Raw genomic sequence first — 23,000 nt, 5'->3', positions numbered from 1 at the left:
GATAATGTGCTATACTTGGCACTCAAAAATAAGAAAAACAAACAAAAAACCTCATAGACACAGACAATGGTATGGTGGTTACCAGAGGGAAGAGGGATGGGAGTGCTGGTAAAGGTAAAGGTAAAGGTAAAAGGAATCATATATGGTAACAGGAGATTTGACTTTGGTCAGTGGGCACACAATGTGATATACTGATAATGTATCATAGAATATACACTTGAAAGTCATATAATCTTATTAACTAATGTCACTCCAGGAGATTTAATTAAAATAATAAAAATATATTAATCTCCCATTTCCATGCATGCACACAATACCTGGTCCCCTTCTCTCTCCATAGCAGGTATTATAGCACTAGATGAAGCATTAGAGATTATTTAATTGATTGTGCAAAAAATGGAGAATAATTCAGAAATACCCTTATGCTGGCAACATTCCATTGTGAGAGGCAATATAGCATCATGGTTAATGAGCATGCTGGCCTCAGTAGGAAGAGACAGCTTTGGGGTCACTGCTCTCGCCCCTCAAAAAAGTGGTTCCGACTTTCAGCAAGACGGAGGCATAGGTGGAAGCACCGTACCTCCACGCACAACCAAGACTAGAACAACAACAATTTAGAGGTAGAATAACACTCAGAAATGACAGAGAATTTATCTGAATGGAAGTCGGACAGCCAAGAAGTTGAAGTAGACCCATTCATCCAGACCAGTAGGAGGAGCAGAGAGGAGCAGCCGGACGTGGGTTGTGGCGCATGGAGAATGGGGAGAACTGGGTGCATAAGGCAACTGGGAGTACGTAAGGCATCCGGGGTGTGCAAGATCACAGCAGGTGGACCCTGAGTGTGCAGGCAGCAGCTGGTGGACCCAGTGGGGCAGTGATTGTGGACCAGGGCAGAGCACGAGGCCCAGGATCCCAGGGAAGGGACTGAGGTCCCAGGAGAATGGAGCTACTGCCATTGTTCCCTCCCGCCCCCACCCCTCACGTACAACTTCACAATCTAGCGACTGGGGTGCCCAGCCCCGGTGAACACCTAAGGCTCTGCCCCTCACCATAACAGGAGTGACCAGACCAAAAAAAAAGAGAGAGAGAGAGAGAGAGAGAGACCTGTCTCAAACAGAAAAACAGATCAATGCCCCAAGGCTCATCCTTTAGAGTGACCAAGAGATAGCCAATCTATCAGATGCATAGTTCAAAACACTGGTGATCAGGAAGCTCACAGAATTGGTTGATTTTGGGCACAAATTACATGAAAAAATGCAGGTTACCATAAATGAGATGAAGGAAGATGCACAGAGAAGCACTAGTGATGGGAAGGAAACTGGTATTCAAAACAATAGAGTGGACCAGAAGGAAGAAAAAAACAACCAAACAGGAAAGAAGGAAGAAATAAGAATTCAAAAAAACGAGGAGAAGCTTAGGAACCTCCAGGACATCTTTAAACGTTCCAACATCCGAATTATAGGGGTACCAGAAGGGGAAGAGGAAAAGCAACAGATTGAACACATATTTGAACAAATAATAAAGGAGAACTTCCCCATTCTGGCAAAGGAAATAAACTTTCAGGAAATCCAGGAAGCTCAGAGAGTCCCAAAGAAGTTGGACCCAAGAAGAAACACACCAAGGCACATCATAATTACATTAGCCAAGGTAAAAATGAGGGAGGGAATCCTAGAAGCAGCAAGAGATAAGGGGACAGTAACCTACAAAGGAGTTCCCATCAGCCTGTCAGCTGATTTCTCAAAGGAGACCTTGCAGGCAAGAAGGGGCTGGAAAGAAGTATTCCAAGTCATGAAAGGCAAGGACCTACATCCAAGATTACTCTATCCAGCAAAGCTTTCATTTAGAATGGAAGGGCAGATAAAGTGCTTCTCAGATAAGGTCAAGTTAAAGGAGTTCATCATCACCAAGACCTTATTTTAGGAAATGTTAAAGGGACTTATCTAAGAAAAGAAGATAAAGAAAAAACATGTATAGTAAAAGGACAGCAAACTCACAATTATTAACAACCACACCTAAAGCAAAACCAAAAGAAACTAAGTAAACAACTAGAACAGGAACAGAACCACAGAAATGGAGGGCACATGGAGGGTTAGCAACAGGGGAGTGGGAGGAGGAGAGAGGGGGAAAAGGTACAGAGAATAAGTAGCATAGATTGTAGGTTGAAAATAGATAGGGGGAGGGTAAGAATAGTATGGGAAATGTAGAAGCTAAAGAACTTATAAGTATGACACGTGGACATGACTAAAGGGGGGGATGTGGGTGGGAGAGGGTGTACAGGGTGGAGGGGAGTGAAGCGGGGAAAATGGGACAACTGTAATAGCATAATCAATAAAATATATTTTTAAAAAGTGGCTCCACCCCTTCAGAAAGTTATTAACTTTTCAAATATCCAATTTCCTTATCTGTAAAATGGGAAAACATGGAGTCCATCTTTAGGAGTGTTATTAGAATTAAACAAGAAAAAGTACAGAAGCATTTAACATAGTGCTTGGCAAGAGTGTTTCAAAATAATAGGTAGATATGATTTCTATTAATGTTATTAAGGTAAATATTAATATACACAAGTCTAAAGAGGGCAAGAAAATAGGTATGACTTTACATATGTCATTTAATGACTTGATATACTGCACTTAATTCCTATGTAAATTAAGCATTTTATTCTTCTATAAAGGGTTTTGGTTATGATTAAAAATATTGAGCCTTTATCTTTATATAACACTTTATAAATAATAATACTTATTAACTGCTTCCTATGTAACTGGCATTGTGTTAAATTTTTTAATTCATTATCTCACAACAACCCAATAATAGAAGTACTAACATTATCTCCATTTTACAGATAAAAAATATAGATTGGAATGATAAACTTTTTTATGGATATGAATGTCACAATAGATCTGGGAACTAAACCTAAACAACTTGGACTTCAAGGCCCATGTGTCAGTACTGTGCTGTACAAATGTGCTTCATAAACATCTTTGATCTTTAAGACAGCATAGGGGGTAGACAGGAAAGAATGCCTCCATTCTGTGGAAAAAGGAAATTGCTAGAATTAATGATAATTAGTAGAGCTAGCTTTGGAACTTTCATTGTTTAGCACCATTTCCATCGTGACCCCATATTACCTCTCAGTCTATAAGAGGAAAGGTATTTATACCTGTGAAAGCACTTTAAAATGACCATGAAGTGCCATAGAAATGCGAACAACTCTTTGTTATGATGATCTTCACAAATATTGCTAGTATGCAAGATATCCTTAAAAGGAATGATTAAGAGAGAACTGGTTTTCATTTTACTGAACCAATGGACCTGTCAGACACCATGCTGGTGCGCAGGATGCAACTCTGGAACCAACACTAAAATGAGTGAGTCAATAGAACCTAAAAATGTGAAAATGTTCAGCCTTGTGTAAGGAATCTCAGCTATGAATGTATGAATGTGTAAGAAAGGTGTACTATTCTATAATACACTGTCAAATCTCCTTCCATCACCATTTATCCCTCCTATACCCTCCTCCACCTGCCCTCTCCCCCTCCTTTCCCTCTGCTAATCACCAATCTGTTTTCTGTGTCTATGGGGTTGTTTTTTTCACCCCACCCCTCAACTTCCCTCCCCTCTGACAGCTATTGGTCCATTCCCTATACTTAGGGGTCTGTTTCTACTTTGTTTGTTAGTTTATTATTCATTATCTTTCTGATTCTACTAAATATTGAAGGGAAGATTGTTCTCTTGAGGCTTGGGTCATTCTCCAAGGTTGCAGGGCAGGGCTTCATTGACAAGAATTACATTGGGAAGGGTCAAGAGGATGATACTTAGCTGCTACCCTGAAGTGTTGAAGCTATGCAAAAGCCATCACAACACTCCTGTCAACAGATTTGTCAGATGAATACCAACCAAGCTGTCAACCTGGTTTTGACTCAGAACTTGGGTAGCCTGCTTTACATACTTATGCACACTCCTGTTCTGCCCTGGCATTGCCCATTTCATCCCCAGCCCTTGCTGCTGGTTTAGTCAGTCCTCTCTGTAGTTCAGGTGACATAGATTTTGCTTTAGTTTCTCTGTTTACTTTAAGTCTGTGTTAAATTCTGGTCTTGCCCCAAGAATCCTCTAACAAGTAGGCACTTTCCTGACTCAACTACCCTAACCTGGACTCCATATTGGGAAACAAAACAAGAAAGATTTAAAGCCTAAGATTTGGGTCAGAAAACTCTGGGATCAAAGCTCAGATTCACTTTTAATTCTTAAATATTTGACCTGAGCTAGTATTCATGTTTTCTGAGTCTCAGTGGACTTCTAGCAAATACAGGGTTTGGCAGAAGTAAGGCCTGCTCGAGTGTTGTTGGTAGCGATGTCTTGCATGAGATGGACAACAACTTGAACATTTCACCTAAAATTTCATATGGTGTGCTTGAGTGTGATATGTTATGTTACAGGATTTCATGCTTATGATTTTGTAATAAAAGCTTTTGTTATAAAATAAAGGGGCATTATTTGTCCTGGACCTACAGCTAAGCATAGTACCTTTATAACAAAGATATGGAAAGGGGTGAATGACTTAGGCCATATATTTAATAAAAGTTAATTAAATTAATAAGTGCACAATTAGTGCTAAATAATGTTCATTATTTTAATTACTGTCCTTATTCACAGCTGAAAACACAGACTTTCAGGCAACGTAAGCCAGACGGTCGGTGCAGAAAGAATCCTTGCTCTATGGTCAATACCGGCCATCAATGTTGAAATTTCCCATTACACTTTAAATTCAATACATAAATCATAAGGGCAAGAACCACATTTTTCTTCTTTCATCCCATATCTCTAGCCTTTAATGTATAAGAAATGCAGGGTAATATTTTTAAATTAATGACTTGTAACTTTAAGGAGATGCTCAAAAAATCCTTTGGCAGGGACTACAAACACTATTTACCACTAAGGAGACCTCCCACCTCCTTCACAAAGTAGGCTTATGATTAGACTGAAAAATAATGGTGCCATGTGAAAGTTTTCTCCCTTCTAGAAGCTGCCAATGTTCAGAATATTGGACACATAGTACAAAATCAAACTATAATTATTGAATTGATATAATTGATGAAAGTGATGATGATGTACTTTGATATTCCTACTGAAAAGAAATTATAAATTAAGAAAATAATTTTAAGATAAAGCAATAAAAACAAGAAAATCCAACTTGATTAAGAAATGCAATGTTGTGACAATTATAATTCCATTCAGCTTAAGGGAAACATTGTAGACAAAAAAATTCTACCAGCTACACATTCGCAGAATGATATAACTTTTAAAAAGATCTTGACTTTCACTTCTAGTCATGAGAGAGTAACAAATTTTAGAACTATCATCCTACCATCAAAATTAGAAAATTGGAACCAGCATAATAAACATTTTTCAGACATTGGTGAGCAGGCAGCACTGTGACCATAGCTAAGAGGATGAAAACAATCAGGTGAGCCCTATGAAGCCCTTAGCTTTTTGCCTATCAACAATTTCCACATTGCATCAAAGGTAGGGGAACCCAAAGAAAGCTCAGTGGTCTAGTTTACTGAAGGTGACAAAGACAGAAGGTGACAGAGAAATCAGGGAGAATGAAGACAATAAAATATATGGGACTGAGTAGCAAAGAAAAAGGAGCAATCAAGAGAAAGCGCTCTTGAAATATCAAGATACATCTTCCGGAGCCTTTGGCTAAATAATAATCTACTAATGCAAAGGACAAAATTCCACAAGAGTGGACAGGGTAAAATTCCACAAGAGTGCACAAAGGTAAACTTTCAGAGGAAAATAATTGCCAAGGAACTGTAAGTAAAACAATTTCTAGAGTATACATAGGGATCGAATTGAGTTCCTACCAACCAGCAAGAAGAGACCTCCCTGAACACATGGGAATTCAATGGAGACCTTGGAAAGGACTTGTCTCAGTGTTAGAGCTAAATTTCCTTAGAGGGGAGATTGCTAGACCTGTCTCTGGGAGATGGAAAAGCTTCAAAACAGTCAAACTTAGATGCAAGTAAATTAATTGACTGCCAAAAATTTCCAACCCTATTTAAAGGGATAAAATAAAATTCAGCATTCAACAATGCAAAATTCAGTCTTGTAACAGTGGAAAATTATAATGGTGGAAAATTATAACCCACCCCAACATCCTTTGATATTATTTCTGCAAGTGCTGACTCAGACCAATATGTAGCTTGTAGCTAAACAGCATGTTTATGTAAGAATCCTAGGAACTAACTTCAAAAAACTGACCCCAACCTTCAGGAATCCCAGCTCTGGGAAATTTACTCTCCTTTGACTGTGGAGCCAGGATGATGTGAATCCTGAATGACTAAACCAGCATGATGCACACCAGACCATCACTTGCCTTATTGGAATGGACCGTGCTCGTCTGCCCATAGAGTTTTCAACACCTTCCCTTCATCTCTTTGTTAGAAAGACCTCTGCCTCCACTGAGAGAAATGGAGATGGGCTTTGAGACATGAGTCCCCCATCTTTCAGATGGCTGGCATCTGAAAATAAACCACTTCCCCTATATCAGCACCTGCCTCTCAAGTATTGGCTTTTGTAGTGGCAGATAGCTGGATCTGCGTTTGGTTACAGTCTGGCATCCAATAAAAATTTATGAATGTGGAATGGAAGCAGGAAAATATAGCCCTTAAGCAGAAGAAAGTCAATATATAGAACAAACTCACAAATGACAGAGATAATTAAGTAAACAGAAAGTATGTTAAAACAGGTAGTAAAATATGTTTATGATGTTAAAGAATTTAAAGACAAAAGCAAGGAAGAAAGATACAGAAGATATACAAAAGACCTAAATGAAACATCTAGAGATAAACAATACAGTATCCAAAATAAAAAAATGCACCAAGTATAGTAACAGCAGATTAGATAGTGCAAAAGAAACAACTGCAGAATGTGAAGCCATAGAAGAGAAAGTATGTGAGCTAAAACATGCAGAGGAAATCACTCAGGGAAAACACAGCTGCAGTGACTTGTGAGTCAACTGCAAGTGGCTTGACATATATGTGATTTGAGACCCAGGGAAAGTAAAGCATGAAAGATACTTGAAGAAACCATGGACACAATTTTTCCAAATTTGATAAAAACTATATATGCATAGATCCAAGAAGCCTGTAAAGTTCTAAATAAAATACACACAAAAACACAAGTTTCACCCAAATGAAATTGCTAAATATTATTGACAAAAAGAATATTTAAAAACAAAGAAAAAAGGTACATGAACTACAAAGAAACAGAGATATGGTATTACATACTTACCAGAAACTACATATTCCAAAAGTCAATGAACAACATTTTTAAAGCACTGAAGGAGCAACAACAAAATATGAAGCAGGTCAATCTAAAAGTCAATTGTAAGGAAAAATATCTTTCAGAAATTAAGGCAAGATAAGAATTCACCAGTCAGCACAGATAGAAATTCTGGGAGCCTCTCGAACCCTTTCTAAGGATGTACACATTCCCCTCTTCTTCCTCCCTCCTGGAGCAGAAGTCTCACAGGTATAAGCTTTTTTCCATCATCACTAATCATCAGGGAACTACAAATCAAAATCACAGTAAGATATGACTTCACATCTGTTTGGGTGGCTATTGTCAAAAAACAACAACAACAAAAGACAAGTATTATTGAGGATGTGGAAAAATTTGAAATTTTATACACTGTTGGTGGGGACACAAAATGGTGCAGTTGCTATAGAAAACAGTATAGAAAACAGGAATTTCCTCAAAAAATTAAAAATAAAACCATCTTGTGATGTGGCAATCTCATTTCTGTGTATCCAAAAGAATTGAAATCAAGACCTTGAAAAGATATATGTGCTCCTGGTTCATTCCAACATTATTCACAATAGCCAAGATCTGGGAGCAACGTACACGTTCACTGATGAACAAATGGGTAAGAGAAATGTGGGATGCATTTTTCATGCACTCCACAATGTATGTATTCCAATACATACATTGGAATACTATCCAGCTTTTAAAAAGACCTCCTGTCATAGGCAACAACATGGGTGAACCTAAAGGACATTATACTGCATGTCGCTGTGTATGATGTGCAGCCGCGTTTCAGTTCTACCAATGAATGGTGTGCATCCTCGTTTTTCCCTCAAAACTTTGAGCAAAAAAAGTGTACATTATACATGGCAAAATATGGTACTTAGTGAAATAATCTAGTCACAAAGGACAAATGCTGAATGATTCATGTTTATAAAGTATATAAAATAGTCAAACTCATAGATGCAAAGAGTAGAATGGTGGCTGCCTGGGGCTGGGGGCGGAGGAAGAGGGGAATGGTTGTTCAACAGGTACAAAGTTTCAGTCATGCAAGAAGAAAAAGTTCTAGGGATCTTCTGTACAACATAGTACCTATAGTTAACAAAACTGTATATACACTTAAAAATACATTAAGAAGGTAGATCTCATGTTAAATGTCCTAATCACAATAACAAATGAAGAAATGAAGTCAAAATAAAGATTTCTTTCCCAGACAAGCCCTGAGAGAATCGGTCACTAGCTGACCTACAAAACAAGCAATGTTCAAGGAGGTTCTTCAGGCCAAAGGAAATATGACAAAGGGAAATAGCCGGGTCTCTCAATCTTCTAACCAAAGAGACAAAAATAATAATAACAGCAATAATAACATTATTATTAATAGCAGTAGTGGTTTGCTATTGCTGAAGACAAATTACCACAGACTTAGCAGTGTAGAACCACATATATTTATTATCTCACTGTTTCTGTGGGTCAGTGTTCAGGGCATGGCATAGCGAGGTCCTCTGCTCCAGGTCTCACCAGGCTGCAATCCAAGTGTTGGCGGGGCTGCCTTCTCAGCTGGAGGTTTTCCTGGGAAAGAATGCACTTCCAAGCTCATTCAAGTTTTAGGCAGAATACATTTCCTTATAGCTGTATGACGGAGTCCTGACTCTTTGCAGGTTGTCAACTGGAGGCCACCAGCAGATCCTAGAAGCCACACATAGCTACTTTCTATATGGGTTTCCTCAACATAGCTGCTTACTTCATCAAGCCAGCAAGGAGAATCTCCTGTTCTGGTCTGCTAACATGGTTTCTTATACAATATAAAGTAATCAGGGAGTGACATCCCGGCACCTTTGCCAGGAACATAATCTAATCAAGGGTGTGACAGCCCATCACCTTCGCCAATTCTAGAAGCAAGTGTCAGGTCCCTCCCTTACCCAAGGAGTGCAAACTACACAAATGCATCAACATGAGGAGGCAAGTCATTGGAGGGGTCGCTTTTGGGTCTGTATGCCATATTATTATCATGGAAACTTGCTTGCTTAGAAAAAGGTAAGTATATTTAACTTCAAAAACATTCCTCCATCATTCTAATTAGGTCTTGGTAAATTTCCTGGGGTGCATCCTGTCCAAGGTAAAAATCCACATGATTGTAGTGAGGAATAAATTTGTAATAAATGAGTCTGGTGATTTTAGGAAGTAAATTTTCAGTGTCCTTGGAATCAGCCACATTGTCCTGTCCACCACTCCACATTGCTGTTGGAACTTCCATCTGAGAAACGTTGTATACAGGAGGTGTAAGCTAAATACAATGAAAGAGAAAGAGAGAAAGAAAAAAAGTTTTCATGGAAAACCACATTATAGAACTAACATTATCAGTTTTTAAGCACGTTCTTTAAATGTTAAAAATGCACAATTAGGATACACTTAATGATATGCAGACATTAAAATGTTAAATTTACTTAAAATGCTTCAGGGCAATAACATGAATTATGAATTTAGAAAAACAACCATTGTATTTCTGATTTTCACTTTTGGGGAAATAGGAAATGATCCTAAAGAAAAGGGGCCTGTATTTTTATGGACATCATCTTTCTAGTAGCACTTGGACTGGGAGTGTGTCCTTTCAAACAAAATATTGGATAGGATATATATAAATACCCCTCCACATATGCAGAAACCTGGGCTCAGGGGAATTATTGACATTTGAGCAGACTCTTCAGGGAGCATTGGAACCAATTCATAAAAACAGACATCGGAAATATGATGTTAAAAAGCCAGCCTGTGGATTGAGCGCGGGCTGGGAACCAAAGTGCCCCAGGTTCGATTCCCAGCCAGGGTACATTCCTGGGTTGCAGGCCATAACCCCCAGCAACCACACATTGATGTCTCTCTCTCTCTCTATCTCCCTCCTTTCCCTCTCTAAAAATAAATAAATAAAATATTAAAAAAAAAAAAAGCCAGCCTGTTACAGAGCAATCGTGCCCGGGGTGCTCATCTCCTGGCAAGTTTTCCCTGACTCCTGGGCTCCGGTAACACCTTTCCTGTGCTGATTCAACAAATTCCTCTCCTCCAGTTCCAGAGTGGTCCAGGGTGACCAGGTCTGGCCAATTAGCTCTTTATTTCCCTGGCCACAGTGGTTGTATGAGAGATGATTAAAACTCAGCTCGAGTTCTCTTTGGAACTTTTTGCCAGAACTGTTAAAAATGATTGCCTTTTTCTTTGGGTTTGCAGTTGAAAGAACTACATACATCTAGTCACCTATCCTACTACTTTTATGATGGAAGCACGAGAGAGAGAGAGAGAGAGAGAGAGAGAGAGAGAGAGAGAGAGAGGGAGGGAGGGAGGGAGGGAGGGAGGGAGGGAGGGAGGGAGGGAGGGAGGGAGGGAGGGAGGGAGGGAGAGGGAGAGGGAGAGGGAGAGAGAGGGAGAGAGAGAGATCCCTGATGACAGTGTTTAAGTTCCTGGCTTTTGTGAGTTTACCACTATACTTTTAGTTTACTAAAGCAGTGTGTGTGTGTGTGTGTGTGTGTGTGTGTAAAATAGAGTTGATTTATGCTACTTGCAACTGAGTCTTAACTATTACCATATCCTATGGACTAAACTCTTCCCCAACCTAAGCCAAATTTGTATGTCAAAACTCTACCCCACAATGATTATATTTGGAGAGAAGGCTTTTAGGATATCATTAAGTTAGATGAGGTCATAAAGGTTGGGCCCTAATCCAATACAATTGATGGTCTCATGAGAAGGGGAAGAGCGCACACTGAGGAAAGGCCCTATGAGCCCATATCGAAGTAGGCTCTCTTCAAGCCAAAGAGAGCCCTCCGCAGAACCCAACCATGCTGCCACCTTGTCCTTGGACTTCCAGCTTCCAGAACTGTGAGAAATAAATTTCTGTTAAGCAACTCAGTCTAGAATACTTTAATGGCAGCCTGAGAAGATTAATATGCAATAGTTAATTTTGGCAGCAAAATTAGGAAGAAATGGTAATATGGACAAAAATATAGATCCTTAGGAAAACGTGACCTAGGCCAGGGAGAGGTTTTGGGTTTTTTTTTAAGTATATTGTATTAATTATGCTCTTACAGTTGTCCTAGTTTTTCCCCTTTGCTTCCCTGAGTCTGGTACCCCCGTTACCTCCAGCAATCCCCCCATAGTTCCTGTCCATGGGTCGTGTGTGTAATTTGGCTTCTCCATTTCCTATGCTATTCTTAACATCCTCCTGTCTATTTTGTACCTATCATTTATGTTTCTTCTTCCCTGTACCTTTTCCCCCATTCTTTCCCCCTTCTGCTTCCCAGCTGATAACCCTCCAAATGATCTCCATATCTATTATTCCATTCCTCTTCTGCTTTTTTGCTTAGTTCTTATTTTTAAGATTCAGTTGTTTATAGCTGTGAGTTTGTTGTCATTTTAATGTTCATAGTCTTGATCTTCTTTTTCTTAAATAAACCCCTTTAACATTTCATGTAATAATAGCTTGGTGATGATGAATTCCTTTAGTTTTACCTTGTCTTGGAAGCACTTTATTGCCCTTCAATTCTAAGTGAGAGCTTTGCTAGATAGTGTGATCTAGGTTGTAGGTTCTTGCTTTTCATGACTTTGAAAAGTCATGAAAAGTCTATTTCCTTCACCAAATTAGAGGTTTTCTTTCATTATTTTTTCAGAAAAGCTTTCAATTTCTTGCTCTTCCTCTTCTCCTCTTTCACCCCTCCAATTTGGATATTGGTATGTTTAAAGTTGTCCCAGAGGTTCCTAAGCCTCTCCTCAATTTTTTTAATTCTTATTTCTTCTTTCTGTTCTGGTCCACTGTTTATTTCTTCCTTTTGTTCTAAATCATTGATTTGAATCCTGGCTTCTTTTTTTCACCAACAGGTTCCCTATATATTTTTCTTCATTTTAATTTGTGTAACCTTCATTTCACTTTGTGTAACCTTCATTTCTTCCTTTATTTTTTGCCATACTCAGTGGGTTCTCAGAGCATCCTTATCAACAGCGTTTTGAACTCTGCATCTGATAGGTTGGCTACCTCCAATCGTTTAGTTCTGTTTCTAGGGTTTTGTTCTGTTCGTTTGGGCCATATTTCTTTGTTTCCTCAATTTGGCAACCTCCCTGTGTTTGTTTCTGTGTATTAGGTAGAACTGCTTTTACTCCTTGTCTTAGTAGCATGGCCTATGTAGCAAAGGCACCTGTAAATAGTATGTGGCAGAGCCTTAGGTAATTGCCAGGGCAGGGCAACCTACCTCATTGTTCCCCAGCTCCAAAGGGGTGGCCAGAGAGGGGAAAACACCGCTGCCTGGCCTCCAGAGGTCTGCCTGGTGCTTGCCTCATTTCCTATCTCTTCACCCACTTCCTGTGTGAGACTGGTACCCCTCCAGCTGCTGCCCTGTGATTTGTGCACATTCTAAGTCCATGTGGGTCCTTTAAGCAGTGAAAATCTGGCAGTTTCTTCTGCCACCCCAACCCCCACTGTTTTTATAGCCAGAGGTAATGGGGGTTATCTTCCTGATGCTGGAACCCTGGGCAGTTCCTGGGGCTGGGATCACTTGCTCCCAGGGTATTCAGGGAGAGGTTTCTCAGAGAACTAGAAATATGCCTGAGGGAGACTCGACCTGGTGACTGTGTACCCCGCATTCTCTTTGTAGGGTGATATTCAGGCAGAGCACACTGGTACAGATTCCAGATGTTATTTCCAATTGATGGGTTGGTGTTTCAATTTTTGTATTACTTTATATTTAGAGCATATTATCCTTACCCATAATACCAGGAGGCATTGGACCTGAGCTTAGGACCAAGTGGTAAATAAGAATGTGTGTTGTTAAACGAAGGCAATGCAAAGGGAAAGAAGGAAATGAATGCAGATCAGCACTGGTCAGTAGTGCATGCGAAGGGAAGACGGACTCAGGAAAGCCTGGTGCAGTAGCTCAAATGGAAAGTGCAACTGATGAGAAAAGAGACATGCTTTTTCTGACCCTACACTTTTCTCAATAGAATAACACAAGGCATAACTATTTAAATGCAAAGACAGAGATAAAAAGTACATGATAATGCAACACAACAGTGGCAGCAACAAATGTCAGCAAGCTTCAGGACACAAGAGAGGTCTGAGAAGCCCCTGAAATCAGAATATCTTTACTGAAATGACTTAATACCCTGCTAAGGATGAATGGAGAGCCTAGAAAGGTAACAAAGGTAACTAAGTAACCTTTGTTACTTAGTAACAAAGGTAACTAATCTTAAAATGAATATTAAGATTAGGATTTAAGTGATACACAGTGTCTTTTGGCCAAAAATTTTTGCTTTCTTTATAATAAAAGATTGGTGATAACATTGGTAATTACACTTGTCTAATGTATAGTGTTATTACTTATTGTTGTGACTAGGTTTATTGCTTTTTAACCATGCATATAGTTTGCCCTCAGTTTGTTTAGGATTTTCCCCCAAAGTACCAAGCAAAATATTCATAGCTAAACCTGAATCATCATTTTAAAAAATAGAATCTGAAAACATAATGATAAAGCTAATACCTGCAAGTCACTTAATCTTATCCACAGAGGTATCTGAGTCTTACAGAGTAAGGCCACCACCTAAAAGTTTTTCCTAAAGCAGCTATATACTCTTGCCAAGGCAAGGAATTGGATAATTATGAGTAAATAGTGCATATAGACATAGTGTGTTTGGGCACACATCCCCACACACATATGTAATTATAGTAGTTTAGGAGAAAAGTCAGATTTTTCACACCAGTTGAATTTATTCATTTTTACTATTGTAGTTATTATGGTGGCACTGAAAATCCACTTTTCAAAAAATTTCCAAACTTCCACATCCCTGGTTTGCAAAACCCATGTACCTTTGATGACTACTTGTTTAATGTGAGCTCAGTCTATCAGAAAAAAAGTTGAAATCTCTATTAAATTCCCTTATTTACTAAAAAACACACATATTTCCCTTAATATGGAATTTTTGCTCCAAAACTTTTCATAGAGAACATCAAGAAATATCTTCATGTAGCATTCTCTGGGGAATAGCACGGATTCTTCCTAAAGGGGACATTCCTGTCTGGTGTATCTTTAATGATCCTGTATAGTAGTAAACAACTTTCCAAAGAACTAATAAGACAGTGTGAGCTCATTTTATGAGAGATGAATATGAAGTCAGAGCATATGCTCTAGAAACAACAATTATGTATCTTTACTTCTCCCTTTAATATATGATCTTAAATGCTAAGAGTTTCTATTTTTTTTTTTTGAAAAGCAGTGAGTAGAGTAGGAGAAGAATAGACTTTAGATCCAGAAACTCCTGGGTCATATTTTGATTCTTTACTAGCTAAATAATTTTGACAATTTACTTAACCTCTCTGAGCCTTGCAAGGCCATAGTGAAGATCAAAAGTAATGATATGGCACATGGTAAGAAACCAATAACTAATATATGACCCATAAAAAATAGCTGGCATGGTCTGAATGAGATCTAGTAAGTATTTAATGAGTGGATGCCATGCATGGTGGTGCAAAAGTAGGTTTACAATTTTTCATATGAAAAATAATATAATAATCAATAAATAATAATACAAGAATTAATGCTGTGTTTTGTATACTCACAACTGTAAGCCTCCTTTTGCCCACCCTGCATGCATTAGCTCATTCACAGTATGCCACTGACGACTGTTATTACTTTACCTGGTGAAAGTGCTCCATGTTCTTATCAGGGTTTCCCCAATCAAAAGCTTGGAACAGACCAGAATTAACAGCCTATGATAAAAGAATAAACACATTAAAATGATACCAAAAAATCAAACACTTGAAGACAGTAAGTAAGAAATGTACAGAGAAGATTGACATGATATCCTACTTTTTAAAATTCAGTAAAGATTAATAAGCCAAATAATAAAAATTGATACTAATTTCTGAAACATTGTTAAGCTTGTATCCCCCCTTCTAATTTTCCAATAAAGATCCTCAAACAGAAATGCCTTTAAAATGTTACAATGCTGTACACAGAAAAGTTTTAAAAGATGCTGAATTGAATGGTTCTTAAATATCTTGGCTTAAGGAATTTACATATCTATATCTACATCTATATATATTTAAAAGACACCACCTATACATTTCTTTTTTAAAAAAGATTTTTAATTATTTATTTTTAGAGAGAGGGGAAGGGAAAGACAGAGGAAAACATTAATGTGTGGTTGCCTCTCTTGCACCCTCTACTGGGGACCTGGCCCGCAACCCAGGCACGTGCCCTGACTGGGAATTGGGCCAGAGACACTTTGGTTCTCAGTCCAGCACTCAGTCCAATGAGCCATACCAGCCAGGGCCACCCATACATCTCTTACATTAAAAAATATCTGCCATTATTATTAAGTAACTTTAAACCTTATTATCCTTAGCAGGTGGTCTAGGATATTCTGATGATACTCCCTATTCTTAAACAGTTTTGTTACTATTTAAAGGGACATTCATTCCCAGAACACCTGGGGTGCTTCTGTGGAAGGTGTGGTTTTCTGGGTCTGTCTCCTGTCTGCAGGACCAAGCACCCTGCCATGTTAACAGCAGGGTGGCCACAAGCTGCGTGTCTGAGACACCACACTTGACCTTTTGCGCATTTTAATTTTAGACTTCAGATATTACAACAGAAACATTCATATACTTTGGGGTTCCTTTTTCTGTTATTTGCCACCCATGCCTATTTGAAGAGGCAGATAATTTTTACCTTTACCTCAAGCTCTTCATTAAACTATTCACAGACTACTCTAAGGGTTTTTTCTTAACTTGAATCTCGGGTATTTTTTTCCACACTCATCAATTTAAATTTGACTTTTAGTTTTAAATGATCCCATCAGATTTATATCGACAGAGGAAGTGGCCTTCTGTTATTGGAATTTTGCAAGACTTTAGCAATGGGAAGCAATAGAGTATACTAGTTAAAAACGTGGACTTTTGCATCTAAGCTTAAAGAAATATTGAATCTGTGGTCCGGGACAAGATATTTGTCTTCTCTAAACCTGTTTTCTCACCTATGAAGTAGGAGTGACAATAGCATTCTTCTCATAGGTTGTGAAGAGTAAATAGAGCAATAAAAACATGTAACACCTAGAAATGCTCAACAAATCTTTTTTACTAATGTTACTACCATCTTCCTCATTCTTGCCTTAACTGTCTATATAAATTATGACCAAATAATTTATACCCCAACCTTACTTCTATCTTGAAAAGGACTTTCTGTCCGAGAAGAATGCCCTGGAAGAGGAGTCAGCTGTGAGATGTGTAAGGGATTGGCTATGGCATTTGTAGAACAAGGATATTAGTGTCTTTATTGCAAGATTGTCATGAGAATGAATTAAATGATATTGGATGAAGTCATGTATAGAAATGATAAAAGAATGCATAGTAAGTGCTCAGTAAATATGAAATTGAAGTTGCACTGCCTGGAAGGCCACACCCATCAGTGAGTCTGTCTCCTCACCAGCAGGAGGTGCTATGCCTTGAACATCTTTTTTCTGATACAAACTTGAAGGCTTATTTCAGAAATTCCCAACCAGTGTTTCAGGCTAACTATGGCCATGATTTTAAAGTTTAAAGCAAGAAACTAATGTATCAGAGTGCAGTTTTAAATGCAAATTACTGGAGATCTCAGATACATTAAAATTTTGGAAAGAACTCTCCTCTCTACCCCCCATTCTACACACGAACTCTCTTACATACTTGGCTCAGGAAACTACACTAGTTGAACTTGACTTATCTTGGAGCTTGTCAAATATTGAGTAACATAGTAACACAAAGAAAAAAACTTAAACTGAGGGTAAAAACAGACAACATTAATCTATATTGATCCCTCCCTAATATTTAATTTTCTCTGAGTAAAACTCCATACTCTGAAATGGCCCATAGGCCAAAAGAAGGGTGAGATCTTTCTGGAATAGCCTATATCATGATGCATAAAGTTCTGGTAGAACTGGTGATGTCCCAGAAGAGGAAATATAAGCTTTCCCTAGAAAAGGCAGTTTGGAATAATCTAAGGATCAGAACTCAGTTAGAATATGTGGGAACCAGGCCCAGACTCTAAGCACTGAGGACATGCAGACAAGAAGGGAGTAAAGGAAATCAACATGTGTTGATGCTGATTCTAGAAATATCAGCTGGACAGTGACAGGTGCCTGCAAAACCCTGCAGTGAGCTGTCTGGGGGTGCTGCTCGGAGATCTTGCATAGATATGTGTGCACCACATCAGAAACAGGAAGCACGTACCTGGGACCAGTGTAGCATATTCTGAACAGACGTTCCTGCCTGACTCTGTGCCAGATAAACATCCAAGCGACTCTGCACAGTAAAGAGATCATGTTTCATCTTGAGGCTAATCATATAATCACATCACAAGTAAATCTGAATACTTTTTTAAGATTTTTCTTGTAGTAATAAATATACAGCATACTCTCTGAAGACATATTAACCAAAGAAGCCCATGTTTAAGAAGTTTTCCTTCCCTTAGCTCTGTTCTTCTGTCCTGAGCAGTGTCTTCATGAAGCCCACAAAGGGCATCCCATGGGTCAGAGGCAGAAAATAATACACCTTTTCTTTCTAGTTGCCTCTCAGACAGGTCCCAGGGGGCAGAAAGTCATGGGATAAAAGCCCCATTGATTTTCTTCTTCACCTTGTATTATGTCCCAAAGGACATTCTAAGAAAGTTGTTCATTGTAAGATACTGAGAACAGTTCTGAATGTTCCCATTTGTTTTCTGATTTTTAAAATATTCTATAGGGCTCTGTGAAAGTTTGTAGGATATGAGCCACCCAATATTTTAACCTCTACTAACATTTAAATTTATTCTATATTTTTAAAAAACCTTGAGTTTTTCATATTTTCAATTGCATTCTGGTTTTTTAGTATACAAAATGAGTGATTTGTCCACCAAAGTAAACATCAGAAACATCTTGGAGCTTTAGAAAATACAACTAAAGCTACCCAAACCTGAGATTCAATATTAAAATCTCCAGGGCTGAGTTCGGGACATGTGTATTCTTTCAAAGTTCTACAAACATTCTACTTACGTACCCCTGGTTATACTTTACTAAACATTCTTGCAGGCATTGTAATATTCCATAGTCTGGGCCCCAACAGTGAGAAAAAAAGAAGGCAATCTCACTGCATAAATGTACAATGAGGGCTGTCAATTTATGTTCAAGTGTGGCATTTTGTGAGGGATTACTTTAGCAAACTCTTAAACTATGTTGAGAGGGTGATTTTGAAATTATCTCTATTGAGTTTGCTTAAAGGTGTTTTTACTTAGCTTTGCCTACATGAAATGCTTCCATCTAAATGATAGGCAAACACAGTCTCCCCAGTAAATTCAGAAAGTGAGAAAGGAATGTGAAAAGCAGAAGCTAACACATGCTTTGCAAAAACAACATTTTAAACCTTGCTTGAATGCAAGGAAAATATTAATCAGTGCTTTCTACCTCCAGAGGGATACAAATCTCTGTGCAGAATCTGAGACACAAGTGGAAATCACCTTCAGCTTTGTCTCTGGTTTCATACATATCTCCTCTCTAACTGGGCAGTAAACAGTAACTGCCTCTCTTTCCTCTTCCCACTGTTTGGGTCAGCTAGTAGTAACTAAAAAAGGAAAGGATCTTCAGTTAAGTTGACGACATCTCGACAAGCACCCAACATTTATCCTCTCCCTATCCCTTGAACAGTGAATGTGTAGCTATCACTGAAGAGCCACCCCTTTATCTCTTTGGATTAAAGAAGTGGCTCACAAAATGTCTATTTCTACATGAAAGTGGAAAACTGATTTAAATAGAGATGCCTGAGCTCACTTCCTGAAATTCTACTTCACTAGGTCTAAGATAGGGCTCATGCACAGCAAGGTAAGTTGCAAAACCATAGCTGTAATCAAAGTGAGGGGCTTTCCAATGTGGAACTTTGGCTAATAGCAAGAGTTGATAAGAATTTTTAGCCCTGGCTGGCGTAGCTCAGTGGATTGAGCGCAGGCTGCGAACCAAAGTGTCACAGGTTCGATTCCCAGTCAGGGTACATGCCTGGGTTGCAGGCCATGACCCCCAGCAACCGCACATTGATGTATGTTTCTCTCTCTCCCCCACTTCCCTCTCTAAAAATAAATAATAAATAAAATTTTTTTAAAAAAAGAATTTTTAGCAGAAAACTTTCTCAAATCCTCGTACTAAAGTAAGTGGACTCTCAGCTTTGGATGGAAACTGAATATCCTTTAACATTTCAGGAGACAAAAAGCAGACCTTCAACACGGTTTCTGTGCAATTTAGAATAACATCTCCTAACCATTGTGCAACAAAACAATTGCTTTCCCAGATCCAACTACTTACACGTACCATGTTTAAGTTTTTTGGATCAAATCCAGAAAAAGAAAATAGGAAGTTGCTGCAAATACGACGAAATAGCTTCCGGTTACACACCTTGGTGGCAATGAATTGTTCAAAAAATGTATGAGGAGAGAACATCTTGTCACCAAATAATACCTGCAAGTTCAATTTAAAACACCATCAAATTTCATGCAGTGCATGTCAACAGTGGAAAATAAGTAGTAATTCAGACAAGGGCTGGACAGAAGATGACATCTGCTTAGTACTTAAAACTCAGTGAAAGCAAGAGTTACGTTAAATTTTTTCTTTGCAATTCCCTCAGCTCACTTTATTTCCCGAGATCTGTTTCTTGGAGTGTTTTTGTAATGCCCCCTAAGAAATTAGTCCTCACAGAACACAGTTTAGACTTTGGAACCAGAGAAACCTTGGTCTGATTTTGGACTTTTTCTCTTATACCTTAGAAAAGTATTTAATTTCTAGTGTCCTGAATTTTCTCAAATTTAAAATGGAAAAATCAATGTGCACTAAGTAGAACTGCTGTGAAGACAATAAGTCATGTTTAAAAGATCCCTAGTGCATTTTCTAGACCTAGTGAACATTACAAAAACCGTACTATTATTATATTTAGTGACTAATACAGACTTGGTAAGTCATTCCTTCCAGAATCTTTTAATACACTCTTTCTAGAGGCAAAAGCTTACCCCAAATAAATCAATCTCCACTCATGGAATTTCTAGTAATATTGCAAGTAACTTGAACATATCTTTTGAACTTTAAGAATCCTTGAAGTTAAAACATAAATTAAAATCTAATCCCTATGCATATAAATCCAATATTGCCGCAGTTTTACAATAAAATAGTTTTATAATCTTAGGATAATAAGCTAGATATAAAGGTGAAAAGATTTTTTTTGATACTTAAAACTTTTGGAAACATCCATTTACACTAAAATACTATCATTTCTCTATTTTGGAATTCTTCTTTAATTGGCAATCACAACTAAGAACAAAAAAAAACTAGCATTTATTTTTATTGAACTAATGCACTGCAATAACATATTATCTTTGGTAAACCAGTTTTAGTAAATTCCTACTGTTATAATTCATTAAATTCCAAGTGTGAAAAATGGTTATCTTTACAACCAAAGGTAATATTTAATAAAATATTTTATATTCCATGGGATATTAATGAAGTACATGATATGCCATGACTTAATATAATCCTTCATGCCAGAGAGAGGGAGGGCCGGAGAAAGGAAGGAAAGGAGACAGGGAGAGGCTACAAGATGTTAAACTAGTTCAGGCCCCTGCAGGCATTATCTAATTTATTCTGGCCTCTTATTCACTTTGTCACAGTCACTGGAACCCTTGAACAATATGTCAGATAATTTATTTAATTCATTTAACAAATTGTAACTCTTCCTATGTAACTATCTTCATGATAATTTAATGGTGCTTATCTTTTAAAAGAATGTTGACATCTGTGTTCTCAAGTATGATAACCTAAACAGATCACAACATAAATAAGTAATTAAAGTAAAAGGCAGGATCTGATTTTACTCAGTGAACATTTTTATTTTTCATTTGCCAATATCTTCATCATCTGCACTTGGCAGAAAATTCATGTGAAAGAAGACAGCCAGTTCAGAGAGTAACTGACTGTGAAAATATGATGTGAAGGAAGAGGTTATGTACCACAAGAAGTTCTTGTTCTTTGTTCTGATGGTTTACTTTCCTAAATATAGGAAATATAGTGAAATAGCATGATAGCCTCTGACTTGACTCCACCTCTGTAACCATGCATGAGTGACTCAGCAAAACTAACATCCCTTTACCCGAGGATAAATAATTGGTCCTTTGCTCTAACCTAAAAGGGAGGATAATAATTCAGACTAACCAGCCGTATAGCATCCACTCGAGGAGTGGTAAACATGCTGACTTGTCAGTGTAATTCCAGGTTGGCTCTTGAGGGACATGTTTGTCTCATAACAGCATGGAGAGACGCTTCTGCTGTTAGCTTTTTTGGCACCTTTGTGACAATTACAAAAGCACCCCTCCCCTTTCTTTTGGGCACATGACTCTGTGCCAGAGCACATGGCTTGTCAAGCAGAACAGGGACTGCATTCAGCCCTCAACAGCCTACTAAGCTGGGCACCAGTGTGTATGGCTGCATAATGACCCAAGACTGACTTCTTCAGGTCGGCACTGAAAACGACAACATACGAAAAAGAGCACTGACCATGGATGGCTTGATCAGATCTGGGTTCAAATTCTGATTCTGCCACCCATTAGCTGGGCAATTTGGAATAGGATGTTTAACCTCTCTGAGACTCAAGTTTTCCTTTTAAGAAATGGAAACAATATTAATACTTAGTATCATAGATAATATGTAAAAAGCAAAGGGTCAAAGCAAGCTATAACTTAGAACAAAGAAAGATAAGAAGGGGAAGGCATAAATGCCCAGGGGCAAAACAAGGGGTGGCGAGTGGGGGAGAAAGAAGATTTGAAACACAGAGGGCTGTGGCTTTGACTGCAAAATAAATTCAGTTAATAATACTAGATAATATTTATAGAGCACTCACTACAGTCCAGTACAATGATCTCAATGAATATCCCAAACAACTTGACAAATTCTATATTTTTAAATTTACTTATTAACTTACAACTTTAATGAATAATTGACACTATATGACATTAAAAATCCTATGAATAAAAGCTTGTATGCTCTTTCTTACATCTCCCTGTTTTCCCATGCTTCAGTCCAGAAAGCACCATTTTAGTTTTTGTTTCTACAAAATTGGCTTTTTAAAATTAGATTCCATACATAAGTGATTCCATACAGCATTTGTCTTTGTCTGGCTTATGTCATTTAGCATTAAGCCCTCCAGATTCATCCATGTTGTTGCAAATGAAAATATTTCCTTCTTTTCTTTTGGCCTTTTTATGTTCTTTTTAATTTTTGTATTTTAATTTGTTGCAGAACCTGTATATTATTTTCCATAAGAGCCATGCCAGTTTACTTCCATTAATAGTACAGTATGAAGGGTTCCCTTTTCTCCACATTCTCACCATCATTTATAATTTCTTATCGTTCTGAGAAAAGCCATTCTAAAAGGTATGAGATGATATCTTATTGTCAGGTATGAGATGATGTCTCATTGTGGTTTTAACTTGCATTTTCCTGATGATTAATAATGTTGAGCACTTTTTCACATATCTACTGGTCATTTGTATATCATCTTTGGAAAAAACTTGTGGTCCTTTGCCCATTTTTAAATTAAATTACTCACTTTCTCCTATTGAGTTATATAAGTTATTTGTATATTTTATATTAACCTTGTATCAGATACTTGGCAAGTACTGTAGGTT

The 23,000-nt window shown here is 38.0% G+C and overlaps 1 protein-coding gene across 5 annotated transcripts in view; it reads right to left on the bottom strand.

Annotated features, from left to right (window-relative positions):
• Positions 1-9,300: 9,300 nt before the first annotated feature.
• LOC123828794 (lipase member K-like) overlaps positions 9,301-23,000 on the bottom strand; it is a 74,314-nt gene continuing 60,614 nt past the window's right edge. For 4 of the 5 annotated variants that reach the window (XM_045854136.1, XM_045854137.1, XM_045854135.1 and 1 more), the window contains exons 6-9: positions 19,642-19,788; positions 17,540-17,611; positions 14,972-15,043; positions 9,301-9,589 (exon numbers count right to left, since the gene is read on the bottom strand). In XM_045854136.1, the coding sequence (XP_045710092.1) occupies positions 9,356-9,589; positions 14,972-15,043; positions 17,540-17,611; positions 19,642-19,788 (525 nt within the window). In that variant the 3' untranslated portion in view covers positions 9,301-9,355. The remainder of the gene's footprint in view (positions 9,590-14,971; positions 15,044-17,539; positions 17,612-19,641; positions 19,789-23,000) is intronic. The other variant, XM_045854139.1, reaches the window with a different exon arrangement.

Source organism: Phyllostomus hastatus, unplaced genomic scaffold (genome assembly GCF_019186645.2).
Source record: "Phyllostomus hastatus isolate PE091 unplaced genomic scaffold, TTU_PhHast_1.1 phas_scaffold_1066, whole genome shotgun sequence".
In the NCBI taxonomy this organism is placed as follows: Eukaryota; Metazoa; Chordata; class Mammalia; order Chiroptera; family Phyllostomidae; genus Phyllostomus; species Phyllostomus hastatus.
The sequence above is the reverse complement of the archived record's forward strand: the minus strand, read 5'-3'. Positions and strand labels throughout refer to the sequence as shown.